The 22,899-nt window shown below is 35.7% G+C and overlaps 2 protein-coding genes across 2 annotated transcripts; one reads left to right on the forward strand and one right to left on the reverse strand.

The window, feature by feature from the left end:
- Positions 1–11,557: 11,557 nt before the first annotated feature.
- Positions 11,558–15,655, reverse strand: LOC117322001 (actin-related protein 2/3 complex subunit 5-A-like). The gene is made up of 4 exons (XM_033876695.1): positions 15,453–15,655; positions 14,455–14,527; positions 13,999–14,175; positions 11,558–12,736 (listed from the first exon to the last, which is right to left on the reverse strand). The coding sequence occupies exons 1-4, from the start codon at positions 15,590–15,592 to the stop codon at positions 12,674–12,676; spliced, it is 453 nt and encodes a 150-aa protein (XP_033732586.1). The 5' UTR covers positions 15,593–15,655; the 3' UTR covers positions 11,558–12,673.
- A 175-nt stretch (positions 15,656–15,830) lies between these two features.
- LOC117322002 (60S ribosomal protein L35-like) lies at positions 15,831–19,567 on the forward strand. The gene is made up of 4 exons (XM_033876696.1): positions 15,831–15,886; positions 16,852–16,926; positions 17,541–17,602; positions 19,300–19,567. Exons 1-4 carry the CDS (start codon positions 15,884–15,886, stop codon positions 19,529–19,531), a joined length of 372 nt encoding a protein of 123 aa, XP_033732587.1. The 5' UTR covers positions 15,831–15,883; the 3' UTR covers positions 19,532–19,567.
- Positions 19,568–22,899: the final 3,332 nt, after the last annotated feature.

Below are 22,899 nucleotides of genomic sequence, written 5' to 3' on the forward strand. Positions count from 1 at the left end.
AAGGACATCCATCGTACGTCCAACATGAAGGACATCCATCGTACGTCCAACATGAAGGACATCCATCGTACGTCCATCATGAAGGACATCCATCGTACGTCCAACATGAAGGACATCCATCGTACGTCCAACATGAAGGACATTCATCGTACGTCCAACATGAAGGACATCCATCGTACGTCCAACATGAAGGACATCCATCGTACGTCCAACATGAAGGACATCCATCGTACGTCCAACATGAAGGACATCCATCGTACGTCCAACATGAAGGACATCCATCGTACGTCCAACATGAAGGACATCCATCATGAAGGACATCCGTCATGAAAGACATCCATTGTGTGGTCTTTGCGAAAGACATTCATCATGGGGCCGTTGTGAAGTCATAATTGTAGCCAAATGGTGTCAGTTCTTCATCCAAATGACTTTAAATAAAATTAGAATCTATATCAAACAATGTGGGAAATGTAAACATTGACATTGAACTGTCTTGACATGGTATTTATAGCTGTTATATATAAATACATATATGTGACCCAGCTGGTTGTCACAGTTTATGCAAAGCTTGAATAGAGGCGTTATATGATGTTTGCTTGCAAAGCTTTTTAATGATTATGACAATAGATAATGGTGCCAGGCAGCACAATGTTTAACTAAGGTGTTTATACCAAGTGGATCAATATTTAGCCTCTAATTCGATGGCAGAGGGTCGGCTTAAATCAGGACAATGAATTAATATTTATTTGTAATTTTACTGAACAACAATAACATCATAACATGGGTTGTGTTAACACTTAGACATGCTACATGAGTCAAATCTCGTTAGTTCTACATTGTACAGATAATGTTGAAAATAATTATTAATTCTAATAATTAATAGTGCTTTATTTTATATGCTGTATTATAAAATTTAAAGTTTCCAATGTTATACACTATTTAATTCTCACAGTGTCGAAGCACAGTAACAAAATATGAAATTAACATATTTGGTTTTGTATAATATCTGTGTTTTGTCCACGCTCATTGCTAAGCCCACCCATTAAAGAGACGGTCACCTCTGGTGAAACATACTTCTCCAAGTGATTGAGATACTTTTTTTCTGAAACTATATACCTATCAACTGGTCTTAAATTTATAACACTGTCTTACTGTCTGAAGTGTCTTTTAGAGTGTGTTTGTGTTGGGGTTTCAGGTTACTGATGACTGTTTGAGTGAATACACAATTGTATGAAATGATATTTTGTTTACTAAATAGTTGTTTGTACACAACATTTAAAAACCCCGTCACAGTCTTCATGTTAGTAAATATCTATTTCTAACCTCGCGCCTTTGATCACGTGATGTTCTTGACCAATGGAAATACGTCAGGGGATAGCGCCACCTGCATTCATTTTCAAGCAGCGTGATTATTTGTAGCAGCAGTGTTTTATTCATCATTATTTTCTCCTATTGTTTACTTTCGTCGCAACAACTCCTATTGACTTTTGAACTTACGAGTGTTTTGCCTGGAGTTGTCGTCTTCTACGACAGTAGTACACACCAATAACGGTATTTACACGTGTGTTGTGTTTGTTTACATTTTTATCGACGTGTGTCGAGGACATTTCCTTTAGTTTACATTGACGAATGTCATTCGTCATCGAGCTGTGTATTTCCTATTTGGATCCTAACAGTCTTTATGCAACCACAATGTGTTTTCTTTGCTATCGGGATCTAACTTTGTGTGTGACTTATTCGTGCTAGTGGAAATCGAAAGACATCAGTTTGTAAACCGTCTCGGGTCATCTAACATGGCGGCCAAGCAGGTCAGGAACGCGTCACTACCAGCAGCTTGGTGCGCGATCCCAGGATTCCGTGCGGGATTCAAGATGGCAGCGCCCATGTCTTGTCGAACACTGTAGGGCATTGCATCGTCTTCTTTGGCGTTTACGGTTAATTTTGTAGGGGTAATTATCTGATTTAAGGAAAAATAATTAAGGAACTACACGTACAACATTATTAGTCTAGATTTCCATCTCGCGATATTACGACATGCAGTGTACTCGGAACTAACCGAACAACTTAACTAGTCGGAATTTCAATCTCCCGACGATTACGACATGCAGACTCCTCGGATAATCAACGAACAACTTTGATAACTACATACAGACGACTCGGAAACTCACCGAACTACATTATGCGTTTCCATCTCCCGATGATAGCGACATGCAGATAAAGTGGAAATCGTAGCATCAGCTTACTATGCTTCCAACTCAGTTGTCTTGGACTTTTCAGCGGTGAGATTACTCATCAATCTGTCTATTTTGACTTGTTGTACCTGACCAGACTTTGGTTACAGCGTGGATATCAGAGGAGCATTCTCGATACTTGTTACTCTAGTAAACATTTATATCTTCGCGTTCACACCTTCTATCTGTATCTAGCGTTACTGTTTTCTATGTACTTGTCACAGATATTTCTAAATAATTGGTTTACGGCATAGCTGTCACACCTTTTATCTGTATCTAGCATTATTGTTTTCCTTGTACTTGTCACAGATTCTTGTTTATACTTGTGCGGAATATATTATGCAACTGTTAAGGAGAGCTTTGTCATAGATATATATAGAGATGATGTTTCTTCCTCACTTTATTTAGTCTGTTACTAGATTGTTATTATCATGTACTAGGTTTAATTAGTTATCAGTCAGATCAAGCCTCTTCTATTACGAGTCAAGTCACTCATCTCATGAGTAATCACAACTTAAAGTCTAGGATCTTCTCAGCAGCCATAAGAAGTGAAGTTTTTCCTTACAATAGCCACCAACCTATGCCATGTTTTATTTGTTTATTTTGTGGGTAATCAGGTCATGTCTTCAACCACAATCAAGTCACTCTTCTCTTGAGTTGTCATAACTCGAAGTCAAGGGTCTTCTCAGCTGTGTCTGCGAGTCAAGTTTCTTCTCACGAGTCACTGAGACTCAGAGCCAAGGGTCTTCTCAGTAGCACTTAGGAGTCAAGTTTGTCATGCCACCAGCTACTACTTCGCTGTGTTTTGATTCGTTAGTTTATGCAGTCATGTCATCGCTTCTCCAATCATGAGTCAAAACTCTTCTCATGAGTAATCACAACTCAAGAGTCAAGGGTTTTCTCAGCTGTGTCTGCGAGTCAAGTCTCTTCTCATGAGTCACTGCGACTCAAAGTATGTAGTCTTCTCAGTAGCACTTAGTCAAGAGTGTCCCGCACTAGCTACCTACTACTTCGCTGTGTTTTGATTCGTTAGCTTACGTAGTCAGGTCTTGCTTCTCCAATCATGAGTCAAAACTCTTCTCATGAGTAATCACACTCAGAGTCAAAACTCTTCTCAGCTGTGTCTGCGAGTCAAGTCTCTTCTCACGAGTCACTGAGACTCAGAGCCAAGGGTCGTCTCAGTAGCACTTAGGAGTCAAGTTTGTCATGCCACCAGCTACTACTTCGCTGTGTTTTGATTCGTTAGTTTATGCAGTCATGTCATCGCTTCTCCAATCATGAGTCAAAACTCTTCTCATGAGTAATCACAACTCAAGAGTCAAGGGTTTTCTCAGCTGTGTCTGCGAGTCAAGTCTCTTCTCATGAGTCACTGCGACTCAAGTATGTAGTCTTCTCAGTAGCACTTAGTCAAGAGTGTCCCGCACTAGCTACCTACTATTTCGCTGTGTTTTGATTCGTTAGCTTACGTAGTCAGGTCTTTGCTTCTCCAATCATGAGTCAAAACTCTTCTCATGAGTAATCACACTCAGAGTCAAAACTCTTCTCAGCTGTGTCTGCGAGTCAAGTCTCTTCTCACGAGTCACTGAGCCTCAGAGCCAAGGGTCTTCTCAGTAGCACTTAGGAGTCAAGTTTGTCATGCCACCAGCTACTACTTCGCTGTGTTTTGATTCGTTAGTTTATGCAGTCATGTCATCGCTTCTCCAATCATGAGTCAAAACTCTTCTCATGAGTAATCACAACTCAAGAGTCAAGGGTCTTCTCAGCTGTGTCTGCGAGTCAAGTCTCTTCTTATGAGTCACTGCGACTCTGAGCCAAGGGTATTCTCAGTAGCACATAGGAGTCAAGTTTGTCACTACAGGGGTACTAGAGTCAAGTCGCTTCTCTATGGCTCAGTAGGGTCAAGCTTCTTCTCTAGTAGGACCTTTCAGTATGAATGATTTAGAGTCAAGTTGCTTCTCTGCTGTCAAGTAGAGTCAAGCTTCTTCTCTAAGTCAGGCATTTTAGAGTCAAGTTGCTTCTCTGCTGTCAAGTAGAGTCAAGCTTCTTCTCTAAGTCAAGCATTTTAGAGTCAAGTTGCTTCTCTGCTGTCAAGTAGAGTCAAGCTTCTTCTCTAAGTCAGGCATTTTAGAGTCAAGTTGCTTCTCTGCGGTTCAGTAGAGTCAAGCTCCTTCTATAAGTTTCGAGTACTCCATTTTCTTTCTTCACCGTGAAATACCTGGAGTCAAGTTGCTTCTCTGGAGTTCATCAGAGCCAAGTTTCTTCTCTGGGTGTTTCTCCAAATACTCAAGTCTTGTTAATTTAAGTTAGCTGTTTAAGCCCTGTACACCATTCAGTATCCTTATTGTATTTCTGCTGTTCAGTAGAGTCAAGCCCCTTCTTTAGTTTTGAGTACTCAATTCTTTCTTCACTGTGAAATACCTGGAGTCAAGCTGCTTCTCTGGAGTCCGACAGAGTCAAGTCTCTTCTCTGGGTGTTTCTCGGAATACTCACATCTTGTTTATTTAAGTTAGCTGTATAAGCCCTGTACTACATTCAGTATCCTTATTGCATTAAGTACTTATAACTTTAATCGTATCTCCTTTTATGCATCGTAATCAGTTTGAGTGTTGGCAGGTTCATTATAACTACCTGTTCTGTGTATGTAAGTTCCTTAGTCTTGGCAACCAGTTTGTTGACTTTCTTAGGACATCTGCAACCCTTTCTTTGTCTATTATTAGTAGATATAGTTGACATACGGAGCTTGTTATCCTCTTACATCTTCAGGGTGCGTTCCCAGTACCTAATTATCATCCTTAACACTTTATCATTGGCACTGTTTCCTTAATTAGACCTCCATCAGAAGGATGTAGTTCTTGCATCTGTCTCATTCACAGACGCAGAATCTAGTGCTCCTTTAAATACTATCTCACTTTATAGTATTAGGTATGTTTTTCCTCTCCTTTTCAGCTTTATTCCATACGTGATATAACCTTTCAATCATTTGAACTCTTGTCATTACTTGGTTTATCTGCAAGCTTTATACCAGTTACTGTGCCACTGACCACATTTAACTTCTTAATGTCTCATTTTAGAGCATATGATAATTATGTGTGTATATATGTAATACGGTGCATTAATTTCTATAGGCAAATTTGTGCTTAGTTGTACTGATTATAATCAATAATTTTCTAGTTCATCATCGATTCACTTTATCTACATTCTTAAAAATATTACATTGTCATATCCTTCTTGCACATAATTTCTTTCTTGGGGGCTCTCATTCGGTTACTTTATTGTAACCTCTTCGATTTGGCTTTTAAATTCGGGGAATTTCTTGCCCCCAATTCATTATATCATATTTTGTGTATTTATTTCTTATGTAGATGATATGCTTGGGATCGCCCAAGCTCGGGGGTCGCCCCATCTGAAACAGTCTTAGCAGAACTGCCTGCTTTTTAGCTACCAACTGCTTACTCTGTGGCTTGAGGTCGCTCAAGCTAGGTTTCTCTCCTCTCTATTAGTCATAGCTAGCTAAGCTATGATCGCTCTAGCTTGGGGGTTGCATGCCCCTATAGTATAATTAGTATCTTAATTGTTTAGGTGTATCTTTTGAGTAGCGAGTAAAAATTTATTATGTAATATTGTTAGTTGATGTTATTTAGTTGTAAGAATGAGCAGCCCCTAAGAATGCCAAAACCTTTAGATAATATTTAATATGAGCCTGAACAAGTTTTTGGTTCCATTCAATAAATTTTTGACTTTCATACTGTTTTGGTGTGTTGTGTATAAATGAGAGATCAGGAATGTTTGATAGAATTGGAAACATGTGAATCTCTGCAACAACTGCAGAATTTCTGTAATAGAATGTGTTAAGGAGTTGTTTTTTAAAATTATGTTCATGCCTTGATCATTGAATTGGGTGTCTTTATTTATTTATTTGTGGTTGTAGACAATATACAATTAGTCCAAGTAACAGTGCTGTATGCCTGTCATTGATAGCACAGAAGGTTGATGTACCTCAATGAAATTTAATTTCTGGAAACCTCAATGAAATTGTCTTTCTTTCCAGAAATTTTGTATTTACTGGAGCATTTTTTTGAAAAAAAAAATGAAAAAAGTACATATACAAATATGTAATTCTCAGTTTTATTATATTTTGTTAAAATTTGCACTGTATCATCATGACATTAGGATCATCAGAAACACCTTTTAAGATTTAAGTGGTCTTTGGTTAAGGTTCAACTATCAAAGGTAAAAAGAATTACAGGTAATGCCGGGTAATGGACACATGTACACCATTTTCTACAGGTGGGAGTACTAAGTACTAAGTGAGCCCTTCCTCACATCTGCTTTTATTTCATTACACATGTTGAACAAATCATGAAGATCACTATATATATGGAATGTGACAATATTTTTCCAGCAATGTATTTTCCGGTTCAGCCAAATGCATGAATGAAGTTGGGTCACATGAGTCGTTTTAGTACATGTTTTACTATTAAATACACACGTTTGGTACAGTTCGGGGGGAGAATGCCTACAGGACATGGTTTTCATTAATACGGTTGGCTGAACAGTAAATGCTTAATTACGGGAGAAATGTTGTCACTTGATCTTCTGATTACGTCCATATATAGTGATCTCACTGACCTGTCGTACATTACCGTCGGAACTGTGTTTCCTTGTATTTGTACCTCTCATATATTCAAATATTCATGACTGGCATTTATGTGTCGTTAATAAGATATGATAAAGTTCATCATTTTGTTAGAGGGTAATGTGTTCATCTATCATTGAGATAAAACAACACCGACCATTTTATATAATGTGATATTTAATATGTACATTTTAATCCGTTGTTATTGAGATTACTCTCCATGTTATGCTTCCATACAATACGATGAGATCTAAAATTCTAGTCCATGTTATTTTTTCGGAACGATCCAGTGAGATCTAAAATTCTTCTCCAATTTTGTTTTGTTTGCATACAATCAGGAGAAGCCTAAATACAAATGGATCTTTCTCGGACTCTGTGTTTCCCTATGTTTCTTTACAATCTGAAGAGATCTAAAACTTCTTGTTTCATATGATGTTTCCATACAATCCGGAGGGATCAAAATTCTTTACAGTGTTATTTTTGGAACAGTCTGGAGTTATCTAACATTTCCCCCTGTGTTTGTATGTTTCCATATGATTGCGAGAGATGTAAAATTCTTTTCCATGTTTGTATGTTTCCCTGCAATCGTGAGAGATCCAATATTATTCTCCGTGTTTGTATGTTTCCATACGATTGCGAGAGATCTAAAATTCTTTTCCGTGTTTTTATGTTTCAATACTATCTGGAGAGAAATCGAAATATTTTCTCTATATCCATATGCGTCCGACCTAAAACGGGTTCATTTACATTTATTGAAAATATCAGATGTGAATGTGAATATATTTTCCAGAATACATTAATTTAATGAAATAATTATAAGTTTGAATACCTGGTACATCAATGACACCATCTTACCAGGTACACTGTACATTGATTTCAATGTCTGAATGCAAGAGGTGTACCAGATAATATTTTTCTTGTACCTGTTTTAAAATAATTTATCATCAAAGCCTTTTTTCCGCATCATTGTAATCTATCGCACAATATACTTCAGGGATAATTTTTTGATTCTGATAAACTGTATAAAGATGGGACCATATCGGGCAACAGAACTATACGATCACCCCCATCATATTTATGTACATACACCAGTCAAATTATTTATCACCCCCTCCCCTAGTGTAAAAGTTCAGTACTGTATTTATCCACAAATAAACCCCCCTCCCCTAGTGTAAAAGTTCAGTACTGTATTTATCCACAAATTAACCTCCCTCCCCTAGTGTAAAGTTTAGTACTGTATTTATCCACAAATAAACCCCCCTCCCCTAGTGTAAAAGTTCAGTATTAATTTTGGAAGGGCTTATTTGTGAACCACCTTTAGTTTTACATCAGTAATTTTGAAATTGATGATTCTACAAATATGAAGAAGTTAGTTTATTTGTGGGTAGGGGCTGAAGAAGTTAGTTTATTTGTGGGAAGGGGCTTATTTACAGATAAATATGGTAATACACAAAATGTAGTTGAAATATAAGGCCTACTCTTGCACCAAAAATTTTGTTAGTCATTTGGAGAAGTTTACAGTCAACATGTGATATCTCAAGGTATTTTGATTTTGATATGTATTAGTGTGTATTGATTGTATATATTATATATATACTATTTAACAACATTTGAAAGCAGGATCCATTCGTTGTCTTGCCTTTTATTGACCTATCTTAATATTTATATTTCTTCTCGCTTACATTACAAAGATTGAGGATTTTATTTTTAAGTGGCAAGCTGCATTGTATAGAAAAAAATACCTTAATTTTAAGTGGCGAGCTGCATTGTATAGAAAAAATACCTTAATTTTAAGTGGCAAGCTGCATTGTATAGAAAAAAATACCTTAATGTCAGAAAGCATTTGCCAAAATAAATCATTACCACTTGACTTACACTGTAATTCACTGTCAAATACTGTAAGTATTCAAAAGGTGACTTTATTCACAAACTACAATCTGAATCTGGTCCTAACTAGAAAAGATTGAAACTAGTATTATAACTTTGTACATAATACATACATTTATTTTATCTAAATAGCACTAAATAACTTTTTTTCTTCAGTTTTGTGTAAGGAAAGATGAATTTGGAATCGAAAGGAATGATTTGATAATAGAATCTCAAATAACTGTTACTAATTTTTTCTGTGTAGTAATTTTATCTGTCATGGGAAAGTTGATAATTCTTCAGCGTGGATTGTAAAAAAATCATATTCTGATGGGAACTACTGGTTATATTAACTACTTTTGTATTAAAATCAGCTATTATATTAAAATGATTCCATTTTAACTGTCTAAATAGTGTGTGAGCAAATTGGTCACTTTTTAAAAAGAATTCACTAAGCCTAGAGGTATCGCTGTGTCTAATTCATCACTCTTTTTTTGTGGGATTAAGAGTGCGAAGTTTGTTTTAATTTCTGTCATGTCGCTTATCAGTACTGGTAGCTATCAGCTTAGCCCTAGAGCAGTATTAGTGATGTCAATGATCATGTCTGATATTATAAGATACCCCAGTAATACAATACTGTGAACGTACATATTTTTTGTGGTAATCCAATTCAAGTGCTTTTCACACTGGAAGCATTGTAACAACTGTATCTAGGATAGCTATTTCAAAACGTTTGATTTATTAAATCATTCAAAGAAATGAAGAGTAAACAACGATAAAAAACCCTCTCACAGAATCCAAAATCTAGAATACGTAATTATGTGTCCCATGTTCCTGACTTTCATAAAAACAGGAATTGCATTTTGTAAATAAATTGCTTCACAGAATTGTGTAAGTACTTCACCACATTCTCTGACTATTTATACGATTTTCAAAGCAAATAATGTGGGTTTCCCAGTCCATCATTGTGCTGAACTCTTAAAATTTGATAATGTGCTAAAATTTTAGCACACATAAATTTAGTAAGTTTACAGTAATTGGATTACATTCAAATGCCCATGGAATTTCAACAGATTTGAATCTATTCAAAATTTAATGAAATATTTAGACATCAAGTAGTGTTATAGTAATGCTTTGAATAGGTCAACCCAGACATTAAAACGGTCCCGGCAGTCTCTCCCAGAATGCATTGCTTTGTCATGATTATTTCTAATTTATTATGGTAATGCATGGTTTAATATACAGATCATAACCCTTATTGATCAGCATGTGTTAAGACTCTGTGAGAAATTGTAGTCACGGCTGACATGATGCAATCTCTCCCAGGGTTCCTTATACAAGCTTATGGTGGTCTATAGGATATATTGGACATGTAGTTGTCTGTTTTTTTGACGGACATCATTGAAGTCTTTGGGAGTGTGGTACAATGTCGCAGAAATTAAAGCCTGGCTTTGTTTAATGGAACATGTGTGGTAGGCATATATAATTATGTAAATGCAATATGTCCATTGTGACTTAAACATGGAATTGTGATAAAACTATTGACATATGTATGAATAAAATTTTATAAACAGGTACATTCGTGTAGCTTTGTAATTAAACCTTCATCCCCACAAAACAAAGGTTGGCAAGGATATACGAACAGGTTATGTCTATCTGTTTGGCTTTCCTGGAGCATATCTCCAAAACTGTTCAAGATAACTCCATAATTTGTTTCAACACACATAGATCCAGTGGTCTGGTAGTTCCTTCTGTTATGGAGGCATCTTCAATTTGGTTAATTCTTTATTATTTATTTGTTAAATACTCTGTATGAGATCATTTTTAAAGGACTGAATGGTTAAAACACCAGTCGATCCTCGGATCCTTGCAGTATTACTGAAAGGTAAAGAGTGCTATTGTGATAAGAATGTCAACTTCACACTTTTGCCCCATCAATGAATAGTGAACAGCCATCAAGGCTCAGTCATTTAATTTGCATGCTTTACTCAGGGTGAAGGCGAGGGGACAATATCCACCTGTTGCATGCCAAAGTAATGTCGACTTTTGTATCAAAATGCATGAATTATGAAACTCCAACCAAAATACAAAGTGTATTGCCAAAGAAACCATTACTAAGGTAAATATGATGGTAACAAATCCACAAAATATAGATTGCATAGAGATTGGTTTAAAACAAAGATCTCCAGACAGGAGTAACATACTGACATAAACAAAGGGCAGTAACTCCTTCAACAAGTTGAACAATATATATTAATCCTACACATAGGACATAGGACAATGGACAAAAGGCAATTAGAACAGGTCACTTGAGACTTTATCTCGGTTGCAGCCTAAAAACTTTAGTCTATCATGTATGATGTAACTGTGGCAGACACATTTTATGATTCACCGAAGGGGCCGCGGTGGCCGAGTGGTTAAGGTGTCCCGACACTTTAACACTAGCCCTCCACCACTGGGTTGCGAGTTCGAAACCTACATGGGGCAGTTGCCAGGTACTGACCATAGGCCGGTGGTTTTTCTCCGGGTACTCCGGCTTTCCTCCACCTCCAAACCTGGCACGTCCTTAAATGACCCTGGCTGTTAAAAGGACAAAAACAAACCAAATGATTCACCAAATGATTGGCCGTGGTGTATTGTCAGAGTTTTGGGGATGGGGTTTGGATGTGAATAATGAAATCTTTGAAATCATATTTTGTTGATGGGAGAGAAGAGCATTAGTTTGCCAGAGGCTTGTTATAAAAGTTCACATATATTCAAATTCATTCTGTATACAAATGTAGGATTAAATGCTGTATAAGGGAAAAAATGATAATAACATGAGTATTATTAATAAATTTAATATCTTGTAACATATTTATTCATACACATGTACATGTTACACATAATATAAACTCATACACACATTTCTCTTAAAATGTGATTTTATGTCAAAGATACAGATCACCACGAATTCAACCTGATCTATACTATAGAGCTAAGTGAAAAGAACCGTTGTTATCTTTTACCTTGACATTGTTGTTTAGAAAGAGCCTTTCAGGACACTGATATCACAGGAGAACGGAATCTTATGACAGAGTAATGCTGGTATCTGCAGGGCATCCAGTAAGCCCTTGAGGTTGTGTGTATGACTCCTCAAAATAAAATTTGACTTTTGGGATTGAAGGGACACATCTTTTTGACATGTTCTAGGCTTCCGATTTTTATGAGAAATATGTTTTGACTACTGTTTCAACGTTCCAAGATATCAAGTGTAAACTGGATGCCCTGTACCTGTGACGACTTACTTATTAAACAAAGGAAGATTGGTAGCTGTAACTTTTGAACATTATTCATTATTTCTTGAACTAATTCATATGTACAAACTGTATTAATGAAAAGCACTTACAATTTCTGCACTCTTTGATACACAAAGGAATATTAACTTGGGACAAACTAATGGAAAATTAATATCATTAGTTAAGTGTCCCAGTGGTCATATGACATTGGCTTTCTTTTATTTACAATGATGTTCTCCAACGCATGTAAGACACTAATTTTTCATTCCCCTTTTTTCAGCAATTGATAAATAACAATCACATTCCTAGAAATAAAATACAGAAATTTCCTATGGAATGAATATTGATAATAAGATTTGAATAAACATTGATATAAATTAAAAAGTCACTCTCACTGATTATGATGAAGAACTGATCTTTGCTGAATTTCACCACCTGATATGACAAGTACTGGTGACCTATATAGTAGAGAGTCAGCTGTCTGTCACACTACGAGACCAACGACTGAATCTGTGGCCATACCTCGGGCAGCAGGAGACTGGCTCGCTTTCCTGTAGGCACACAACAGCATAATGACAATACATTGTCTCATAATGATTATAAAGTTTTATAAAATGTCTTGGAATTATTTGCACCAGATGTTTTGATCCAGTTTTACATCATCACAGGCGTTTCTTGTCCGTCAGCACTCGTATAATACTACCCTGTCCAGCTCTGGCAAATACCTGGAATGCAGATAGAAAGATATAGAAATAGATACTGCAAAAACCTGTGTAATTTACGCACCAGTGTACTTTTTGGGGTTGAAAATGCTAAAAAAACTTCTATCCGTATATTTTGCGTAGACTCTTCTGGAAGTTGGATTATGCTTGTATATACTATATAGTGTGTAAAATATTTTGATTTGAACATAATCATCATGAATAAACATCTGTAGCTTTTGCCATCTTATGAAAGAAATGGTACAATAACAGTTATTACAGGTAAAATGATTCCCTATCCATTGAATGTAAACATACAATTTATAGGGACAGCTACAAAAAGTCAAAGTAATTTTTTAATCAATTACCTATGCAACTACGCTTATGATAAGGTAACTGTGTTCCATACAAGAGGGCAATAGAAACTGTTTAGACTAACATTAAAAATAAAATATCTCATAATTCTTAATTGTTTTCGGTAGATTACTAGGTACAATATATGTTCTATTTTGTTCAACATCCAATGACTTCACACCTATTAATGATAAATATTACACATTCCATAAATCACAATTTCAATCAGATTATTTATTTCACAAAAACTGTTAACTTGAGTCAACTGGTATGAACATAAGGCACCAGGCTGGCTACCATCAGTCCCTTAGTTTTTTCAACTAGCTTATCTCCACCTAGTTTAAAACTTGGGATATCTTGAATTTTTGAGACAGCCCAAAATTATCAAGTGTAATTCTATTACAGTATTATTCTAAGAGCCAGGGGACCAGTCTAAAGTCTCTTTAATTTGAATAAAACTTCAAAACAAGGGAGACAATCTCGAATGATGTTGAAATGTAGTTTTGTTTGTCACATGAAATTTGATATCACAATGCAGTTTACAATGTAATACTGTTACATGTACAACCATCACACATCTCAGGACATCCGGGTGACCATTGAGAGAATATGTTTGACTCCCAAAAATGATATTTAACTCTTGGAGTTGAAGGGACATTTGTCTATTTGACTATTTGTTGACTCTTACAAATTCTGAGAAATTGTCATTTGACTTCTGAAATGGAAAAAAATCAAGTGCCAACTGGATCCCATGCATCTTATAATATGATAATTCACATTTTTCACATCTAAGTTTTAAACATTTTTACATCCTTTTCTTCGATATACAGTATCTAAATAATTTCCTTCTTAAGTTCTTACCTTCTACAACTATCACTCTAAATAGATAATAGATTACTACCTTATATATCACACATATACAATGTACTTACTTTATCATGCCAGCCGAGAAGGGTGGCACTGCTATTATCTGTTGGGAATTCAAAGCCTTTGTAAATATATTTCATGAGAACATCTATAGATTTGGAGTCCAGTGTCTTCACACAGCCTTCAATCTCGTTATTCTTGAATGATTGCAAAACTCGAACCACAAGATTCGTTGTTTTATCCTGAAGAAGGAAGAAAAAACAAATCAAAACAAGTTTTACAAATAATAAAAATAAACGTGTAAGAGGTCATAGCTGTTTGTACCAATATACAGCTTGTTAAAAGGAGACTCTCCTTTTAATATTTACACAGTATAAGAAATAATATCATGACTATGTCCATATTTGTTAATGTTCAATTATTATATTTAAAGAATGAATATGTTAATGTGGGTTTTGTTAAATGAACACTTGCAATTAAAGGTTCTCCACCAAAAGAAAAAGACATATATATGTAGTTACCTTAGTTGCCTGATTTTTGCATCCTATTGGAGGATTTTTAAGTGCTGCTACTAGTGCTTCTTTCTGCTTTGATATAATCAGCATTAAGGAAAATCATTGTGAATAAAATAATGGAATAAATTTACCTAGCAATCAATGAACTTCACATATTTACCACCTACTTCGTTAACAATCTGAAATAATTGAAATCTTTTCTGTGTAAGGCAAAAGATAATTGAAGACCATCAAAACTGTAAAAATCATAAATAATATCTAAGAGTGGAGATACTCCTTCCTATTAAAATTGTAACAGGAGAGGAGAAAATGTAGAGGCCAGATTGGGATTCGAACCCGGGACCTCAGAACACCTAGCCGGATGCTCTACCAAGTGAGCTACCTGGTCACCAATCATCGACCCAGTCTAGTCCTGCTACACACCTCCCTCCTTTTTTCCAAGTCTCGAAGACACACGGGACCCTTATACCACCACTGTGGGTATCTTAGTTGGACGCCAATTTTGTAACAAAAGAGGAGACAATGTAGCAGCCAGACCAGGGTTCGAACCCAGGACCTCCGAGAGCTACCTGGTCACCGATGATCAACCCAGTCCATAACATATGAAGACTGGAGAACACTGCAGGCAACTACTATTTTTCAGTGAATTATAACATTACACACTGCTCATCATTGTGTGATGTTATAATCAGTATTCACTGAATCAATATTTGTGCAGGAGTCTTATCTATGATTTTTAGTCCGAAAACAAAATGAAAATCGTAAAAATCTGTGATCTGATAGTCTTTCATTAAAAAAATGATATAAATACATGTGATAAAATAAATATTACTTTAAGTAATGTATTATTATTATTCTTAATATACACAAATCTAAGTTGTAATCCGTATGTGCTGCCAGCTAGGGCCAGAGGAAACTCGGGCTATCAGTGTTTATGGTCATCGACATGATTATGTTATTAATCATAAGGAAGTGATAAGTTACAATAACTTGAGTAAGGATATTGAGCAAGTAATGCGTTGACTTCTCCTTCATTGGGACCAATGTCGGCTTCTTGGTCATCCTCATCATCTATGTATTGATCTTCGTCGAACTGGTCGACATTCACCTTTCTGAATTTGCTAGCACCGGTGTTTTTCGACATTTTCGGCTCTCGTGTCTCCTATCTTGATAGCCACCCACACCCCGGAAATAAAATAAACTTCCGGTTCTTACCCTAGGTCAAATAGACCCTGAAAGGTCATAACGCAAATTGTAACTTAGTACTTAAATTGCATTACCATATCTTTTTTGTATAATAAAATTTCATTGATCTATGAGCAAAATGTGAAAATTCAAATTCAGGCTTTCATTGAAAAACTTTTGTAACGGAGGTCCATACATTCTGAGGTAAGGCTGACTTCCGGCCTTTTCTATACACATTACATTTGCCACCATGGTACGAAATTTTGTCAGTTAAAATCTATAAACATCTCGTTTTCTGGTATTTTGTCATCGATTCTTTTTTGAAGGTTGAATAAAGCAGGATTTGTTTAAATAATTACCTAAATAGTTTCTATATAACTTTACTCGTTTCTTTAAAATATTGCTTTTAATAGACAAATCCTTAAGAAATTTCGTCTGCTGAAGTTAAACGCTAAAAATTGTTTACGAACTTTGTGGTAATTATACGTGTGTGAAATTAAGGAATGCACACTTGACATCAGAATGAGAACGTCGTTTCTGTTACGTTAAAAATGTACTTTGATAAATCAAACGTTGCGAGCGGAATCTTGTGAAGATGTTAAAACTTTCACTTTAATGATACAGGCACAGGACTCCCGGAGTCTGACGCCCTACAGGAGTAGCTATCAATACATATATACAGTACCAGGCAATATAACCCAAAGATGTATAATTAGTATGTATTGATACAAAGTTAGATCCCTGCGACAAAGGTCGTGAAAAGCTACTAACTTGTGTATTCATGAAACATATGCAAACCAGCCAATAAATTTGATATATGGCATTTGTTACTAAAATTAGCTCCATATGCAGGATTTTTTTCCGCAATTGTCACAGTTATTTGGCCATGGAACATCATATAATATAGTAAAAGTCAAATTATTTAGCAGGTGGGAAATTTCTAAAAGTAGATGCACAGGGGTTGATTACAAATGGTGACATACATGCATGCATATACTAGGGTTGGTAATTATATATATATATAATGGACCGATGTGCTCTAAATGTCATATAATAGGCTAGTTTGTGGATTGAAGTTAAAGATTTTCCTTAACTTCAGAGACATCAATAGGACTGATGTTAAAGTACTTGTGATACAAATAAAAACTTGCAGTGTTCTCGTTAAGTAATTGTGACAATGTTATTTTCACAATCTTCATTTCTTTCATCCATTTGCAGGCAAAAGTTAAGGCGAAGGAACTCCGGGGTAAGAAGAAGGAAGATTTGATGAAACAGCTTGATGAGCTCAAAAACGTAAGGCAGCAATGTGCTTATTGTCAATTTCTGTTTTCATGAAGTGAAGGATAATAGTTTTTTTAAAGAGGTTATTTGACAGCCATCTTGAATGAGTCACTTTGATCTTTTCAGTGTATGAAAAAAATACAAATTTATCAAACCGTGGTGTTTCACAAATTCTCAAGGTCTGCTTTGTAAATATCATAGAATAAATACAAAATAAAGTTTAAACTTGAGAAATGTATGAAAATCTCCTTCAAAGTCCCACAATTCCTGAAAATAACATGAGCTTTATATATCTGTTGTCATCCAGGAATTCAGAAAATTAGAAATATATTTCCTATTTCACAAAATGTTCAAGTAAAGTGTGGTGTCTTATCAAAAATAGTTGAGGTGACTGCTTTGTGCAAGCTACATAACACGTATAATGTGTGTGCTATGGCAGAACTATACCTGTCAATAGCTATAGATGGCTGGGCCACTCCTGCACGAGTGCACTTGTTACAGTTCATTCCTTTTATCGATCTGATGCCACCACAGTGATAATTTGTTTAATGTACAGCCATGACTTGTAGTTGAAATTTTGAATTGTCTGCGAGTCTTGAGCTTAATCCTATAAATTCACATTTTAGGAGCTTGCTACCCTGAGGGTTGCCAAGGTGACAGGTGGAGCTGCATCAAAGCTGTCCAAGATGTGAGTCTATTTACTCCAGAATAAGATATTTTTGAACTAGATTTTTAAAAAATGTAAAGATTGATTGATGGACCATGGCCATCATGGTTTTATATTCTATGAAACCTATAACTTTATAGAAAAGAAACTTGAGTCACTGATTTCAAATCTTGTGAACTTTTGAGGTGGTAGGTCAGAAGATGGTGGATAGATATTCAGAGAACAAGCTCTTGATAATTTGTCACCCAACCTAAAATTTCTTTTGAATGAACATTCCATCATGACAACAGAAATAAATGATGAAACATTGAATCTGATAATCTATGAAGATTTTAACAACTGGATCGATAGGACTGAAATTTCTGTTGATCATGATGACCATTATTATGACAAAACTGGATGCAGCAAACTTTTATGACTTTATCGTTTTTAGGAGAGGTCACAACAATTATTAATTGTGACCTCTTTAAAAACGAGACAGGCAAGTCTATAATATTGCTGGTCCAAGTTACAAGCTCTGAAAATACCTTACTGAATGTTTTTCTTCCCACATATGTATACATCAGAGCAAGAAATTAGATTTTAGCATCACTGGTCCTGGAGCAAGTTCATGTTTAAAACTCTTGTCCCAAAGTTGAAATGTGCTGGTCCAATTTTAAACAGATCAAAAGTAAATTCTTGTGATGTTGGTAACTCACCATGAAAGCTTTCCGTTTTTAGGACTAAGGTCCCTGCGAGACTAAGTCGACCCTTAGTGGTTGCCTTTTATCTGGCATCGTCTTTTAAGTTGTTGCCATTTTGTCACTCAAAATAAAATGTCTGTTTCAAATGAATAATTCATCATGACAAGAGAAATAGATGATGAAATCTTGTATCCGATAATCTATGAAGATTTTAACAACTGGATCGATAGGACTGAAATTTCTGTTGATCATGATGATTATCATTGTGAACCAAACTGGATGCAGCTAATTTGATGTCTTAATTCTGACCTCTTGTAAGATTAGGACAGGCAAATGTGTAATAGTGCTGGTCAAAGTTACAAGCTCTGAAAATGCCTTACTGAATGTTTTTCTTCCAACATATGTATACAACAGAGCAAGAAATTAGATTTCAGCATTGTTGGTCCTTGAGCAAGTTCATGTTTAAAACGTGTTGGTCCAATTTTAAACGGATTAAAAGTAAATTCTTGTGATATTGGTAAAGTTTTCAAGATATCAAGTATATTCTTATTATACAGTTAACGCTCAAAGAAAGCTTTCCCTTTTTAGGTCCCTGCAAGACGAAGTCTCGACTGACCTTTTGTAGTTGCCTATTGTCTGGCATTGTCTTTTCAGTTCTTGCCAGTTTGTCGCTCAAAGTAAAATGTTTGTTTCAAATGAATATTCCATCATGACAACAGAAATAGATGATGAAATCTTGAATCCGATAATCTATGAAGATTTTAACAACTGGATCGATAGGACTGAGATTTCTGTTGATCATGATGATTATCATTATGAACTAAACTGGATGCAGCCAATTGTTACAACTTAATTGTGACCTCTCGTAAGACCAGAAAATGGTCTAAAGTGGTCAAATTGACTGAAATATTTCAGAACTCGGGTGAACATTAAGGCCCATGGGCCTCTTGTTGCTAACCAACTTTTCCATTTCAAAAGAGAAAGAGCATGTTAATTTTCTTCTTATAATTTGGCTTTGTACTTTTATATTTTCAGTCACATTGTCCGTAAATCAATTGCCCGTGTGTTGACTGTCATTCATCAGACACAAAAAGAAAACCTAAGGAAATACTACAGGACAAAGCGCTATAAGCCCAAGGATCTTCGTCAAAAGAAAACACGTGCTATTCGTCGCAAGCTCATTCCTTCTGAACTTGCTCAGAAGACCAGAAAGGAGCGTAGGAAGAACAGTCTCTATCCTATGAGAAAATTTGCTGTAAAAGAATAGACATGTTACCTTCAAATAAACCGTTGGGGTAGAAAAGTCTTGTGTTTTTCATCCATTCAGTGAGCTTGTGATTAAGCTATGATGAAGAAGTGGTCGCCTTTTGTAATCTGTCGCATTTTAACTTCTAGGAAACTAAGCAACCAGGGCCCAGTTGTTCAAAAGGTGATTAGCTTAATCACTTTATTAGTGGAAATCTCATTTCTGTTTCACTTCAAAACTTGAGTGTGTGTATTCCCTAGAAATAGACAGGTAGGAAGAGACTGAAGAGTGTTTTAGTTTCATTAAATGTTAACGTTGTCAAGTTAATTTTATCAGGAATTTCAAATGTTGTTGAACTGTGATTAGCTTAATTACCTTTTGAACAACTTTGGCCTGATACTGCACCAATATGAGGTATCAGTGGTAGAATACATTAAAATTTCCTCATATGAAAGATCTTGAACTATTAGTAAGGTCATGGGTCAAATATTTTAAAATACATGTACTGCAAGAATCATTGAAGTTTCCAATATTTTCCAGGTTTGATTCTCATGATGTTGTTTAAGGTATCTTCTATAAATGACCTTGTCTTATCTTACTATAGAGGTAAAATGGTCCTTTGAGGATCTTCTCGTTACTAGAAGACACTCTACTGGCCAGTAGCCACCTGCTATGGTTTGCTCATACCATTACCATTTACCTAGATTTTTTAGGAGCCAGTTTCATGAATATTCCTTCACTTGAAATTTCCATAGGAAGATATTGAGAGTTTTAACGAAGATTTCTAAACTAAAATTGTTTCTTTAAATTATGTAATGCTTTTCCTAAGGAAAACTTTGGATTTATGAACGTTTATGAGACGCAGGCCATGCAGATAGCTTAATTTTGCCAGGGTTTCCTCATAATTTGTCTTTACCTACTTTCAATTTCATTGAAGTCAAATATGGAAATTCTATGAGATTCAGCTAGAAAAGCAAGAGGGCAGATAGTTAACTTGCAGGTACCTTGGATGGAAGATATTCTGGTACATATGACTAACTACCATCAGTGTCAAGGCACACTGCACCTGGTATGGAATGCTATAAAGTTTTTGACACATGACCTTGACCTATAGTTTCTGCGTACACATGACCTTGGCATCTGTGGCCAATGTTATCAAATTCAGAGGACTACAAGTCGGTTATTACCAGTATATAGCTTTTAACTCGTGAGTAGCCATGTGTTTACTACACGGGAACAACACACTTTTTCATTGCTATTTAGTATACACATGCTCAACACAACACAAATGGAGATAGTTTTTGGTATCAATATATATATAGCCTTCATTGGAAATATTTTGTACCGTTTCTTGAAACGAGATCTACTTGGACAGGGGATAGATCCCACGCTTTCACGGAGACGGGGGTATAGTAAATTCGTTTTCGTAAAATAACTGCAACAAATTTTCTTCAAACTTTATAACTGGGTTTGAAGCCTTCAGGTTTAGGCCAATTTCGATTGTCACTTTTTGCCGGACATTTTTATTGGAAGAGTTATGGCCCCTTGATAAACGTTTCGTTTCTGCTGCTTCCATGCAATGCCATTTTTTGCAAAATTAGCTTATTTTATCCCGTAATTCATAATAAGCTAGCTGTAGGGCTTATAGAATAAAGAAACTGCGCTAGAATTTTAAAGCATTTTATGCTAACGCCAGACCACCGCCCAACCAAGAAAATGCATCATATTTAAAAAGATAGAGGTAAAATTATTAAATAAAAAGGGAAAAATCGTAGCAAATAAAATCGCTGAAAACTTTGGACAATTTCCGACAATGCTTAGAAAAATAAACTTTCAATTCTTACGGTATGTGAAATGTGCAGACAGTATTTTGTGTGGTCTAGTTCTATTGCGACCGCCGTCCACCGTCGTCGTGCAACTTTCAGATATTGGATTTTAACTAAAAAAAACTACTATAGGGGACTCGGTTAAACTAGACAGCAATGCTTAGTACCTGGCTCTGGCCAAGTGCTGTTATTTTGTAAGTCATTTTAAAATCAAATGCTATAACGGCCATCTCGGTAAACCTATTTCTAAAATCAAGTTCCTTTAGAGGCATTCCAATGGAATTTTGTAGGATTGCTATGTAACTCTTGGATTCCAAGTTGTTTTTAAACGAACATTAATGTTCGGTTATTGCCATCAAGAACTGGACTGAGAAATATGACCATATTTGGTAGCCACATTCACCAATACGCCATCTACTGTCTGTTTCAATGAAATATGGCTGCCCCCATGGCCTTACGCTTCAAATGATTTACCTGCAAAAACATCTTCGTTTTATGTAGTAGTTTTACCGAAAATGTTGAAATGTATTCAGTAGATGTTTTCAAGATGCATATGATTTGAGAAATGCATAACGCTAGCGAAATGCGAAGACTAAATGAACCTGAACTTTGCGAATAACTCCAGGTCAATATATTTATGTAAACAAATATTGCGCAGGCGCATTCGTCTCCGGATGTTTAGAAAGTTTTGCTCTTCCGTGTTCACTCCAAAACGGCTGACATTATAGCATCAGTCTGCAAATATGTCCGCGATTTACTTAAATGTGTATTATATATATTCTAGAATGTTACATCATTATCAACTAGATGAGTATTTCTATAATTTAGAGAAAGAAATATATCAATAACGGCATACGAGACGATACATTGTATCATACTATAGGTTACTGTACAGTACATGTTTGCGAGAAAGGTAGATACTAGGTGGCATTTGTGGTCAGGCTGACTGGTCATAGCGTTAACATTGTCATCGATTTCCATTTTCCTTTGACGAAAACGACCAATAAATCAAATGCAAATGATAATATCTTGTTGTCATGTGCACGGGATTGGTTGTTGTAGGCGATACTTAGAACGTATTTACTGTTGTAAGGGAGGTAACTGCAAGATTACGGAAATCAAACGTTAAACCAATTTGATTGGTCGATTCTTCCATGACTTTGGCAATGGGTTTACAATCGAAGTGACAGATAATCATAACTACGGCAATATTCAGATGATATGAACAATAACACTTTTAGATACGTGTGGTCGGCAGTTGTCATGTTTAAAATGAACAATTATATAGCTTGTTTTTATTTCGGCAAAGTCGAGAATATTTACTGAAACGGACCACAGGTGAAGCAGACTTGGAAATACCGAAACGAAGAAAAATGGGGCTTAGGCCTAATTATAATATAAATTGGCATTATTTTCAGAGAATTGACCCACATATATGTTTTTCAATGCCTAATTGTATCATATGTAAAATATTAGAGGTTTACGAATTTTAAATTAATTTTTCATTTGCGAATCGCGGCCCGATTGTTGTTAGAGTTGAATTACCGAAATGGCCGATAGTGG

The sequence above is a fragment of the Pecten maximus genome, chromosome 2 (genome assembly GCF_902652985.1).
Source record: "Pecten maximus chromosome 2, xPecMax1.1, whole genome shotgun sequence".
Lineage (NCBI taxonomy): Eukaryota > Metazoa > Mollusca > Bivalvia > Pectinida > Pectinidae > Pecten > Pecten maximus.

Bases quoted from the DNA above. Each gene is read 5' to 3' on its own strand.
- LOC117322001 (XM_033876695.1), bottom strand. From the start codon at position 15,592: ATGTCGAAAAACACCGGTGCTAGCAAATTCAGAAAGGTGAATGTCGAC. The intron at 14,528-15,452 runs ATATCCTTACTC...AATGCTGATTAT, and splicing joins GTCAACGCATTACTTGCTCA to ATCAAAGCAGAAAGAAGCAC. The intron at 12,737-13,998 runs GTAAGTACATTG...TCTGCATTCCAG, and splicing joins TTCTCGGCTGGCATGATAAA to GTATTTGCCAGAGCTGGACA.
- LOC117322002 (XM_033876696.1), top strand. The intron at 16,927-17,540 runs GTAAGGCAGCAA...TTCACATTTTAG, and splicing joins AGCTTGATGAGCTCAAAAAC to GAGCTTGCTACCCTGAGGGT. The intron at 17,603-19,299 runs GTGAGTCTATTT...TTATATTTTCAG, and splicing joins GCATCAAAGCTGTCCAAGAT to TCACATTGTCCGTAAATCAA.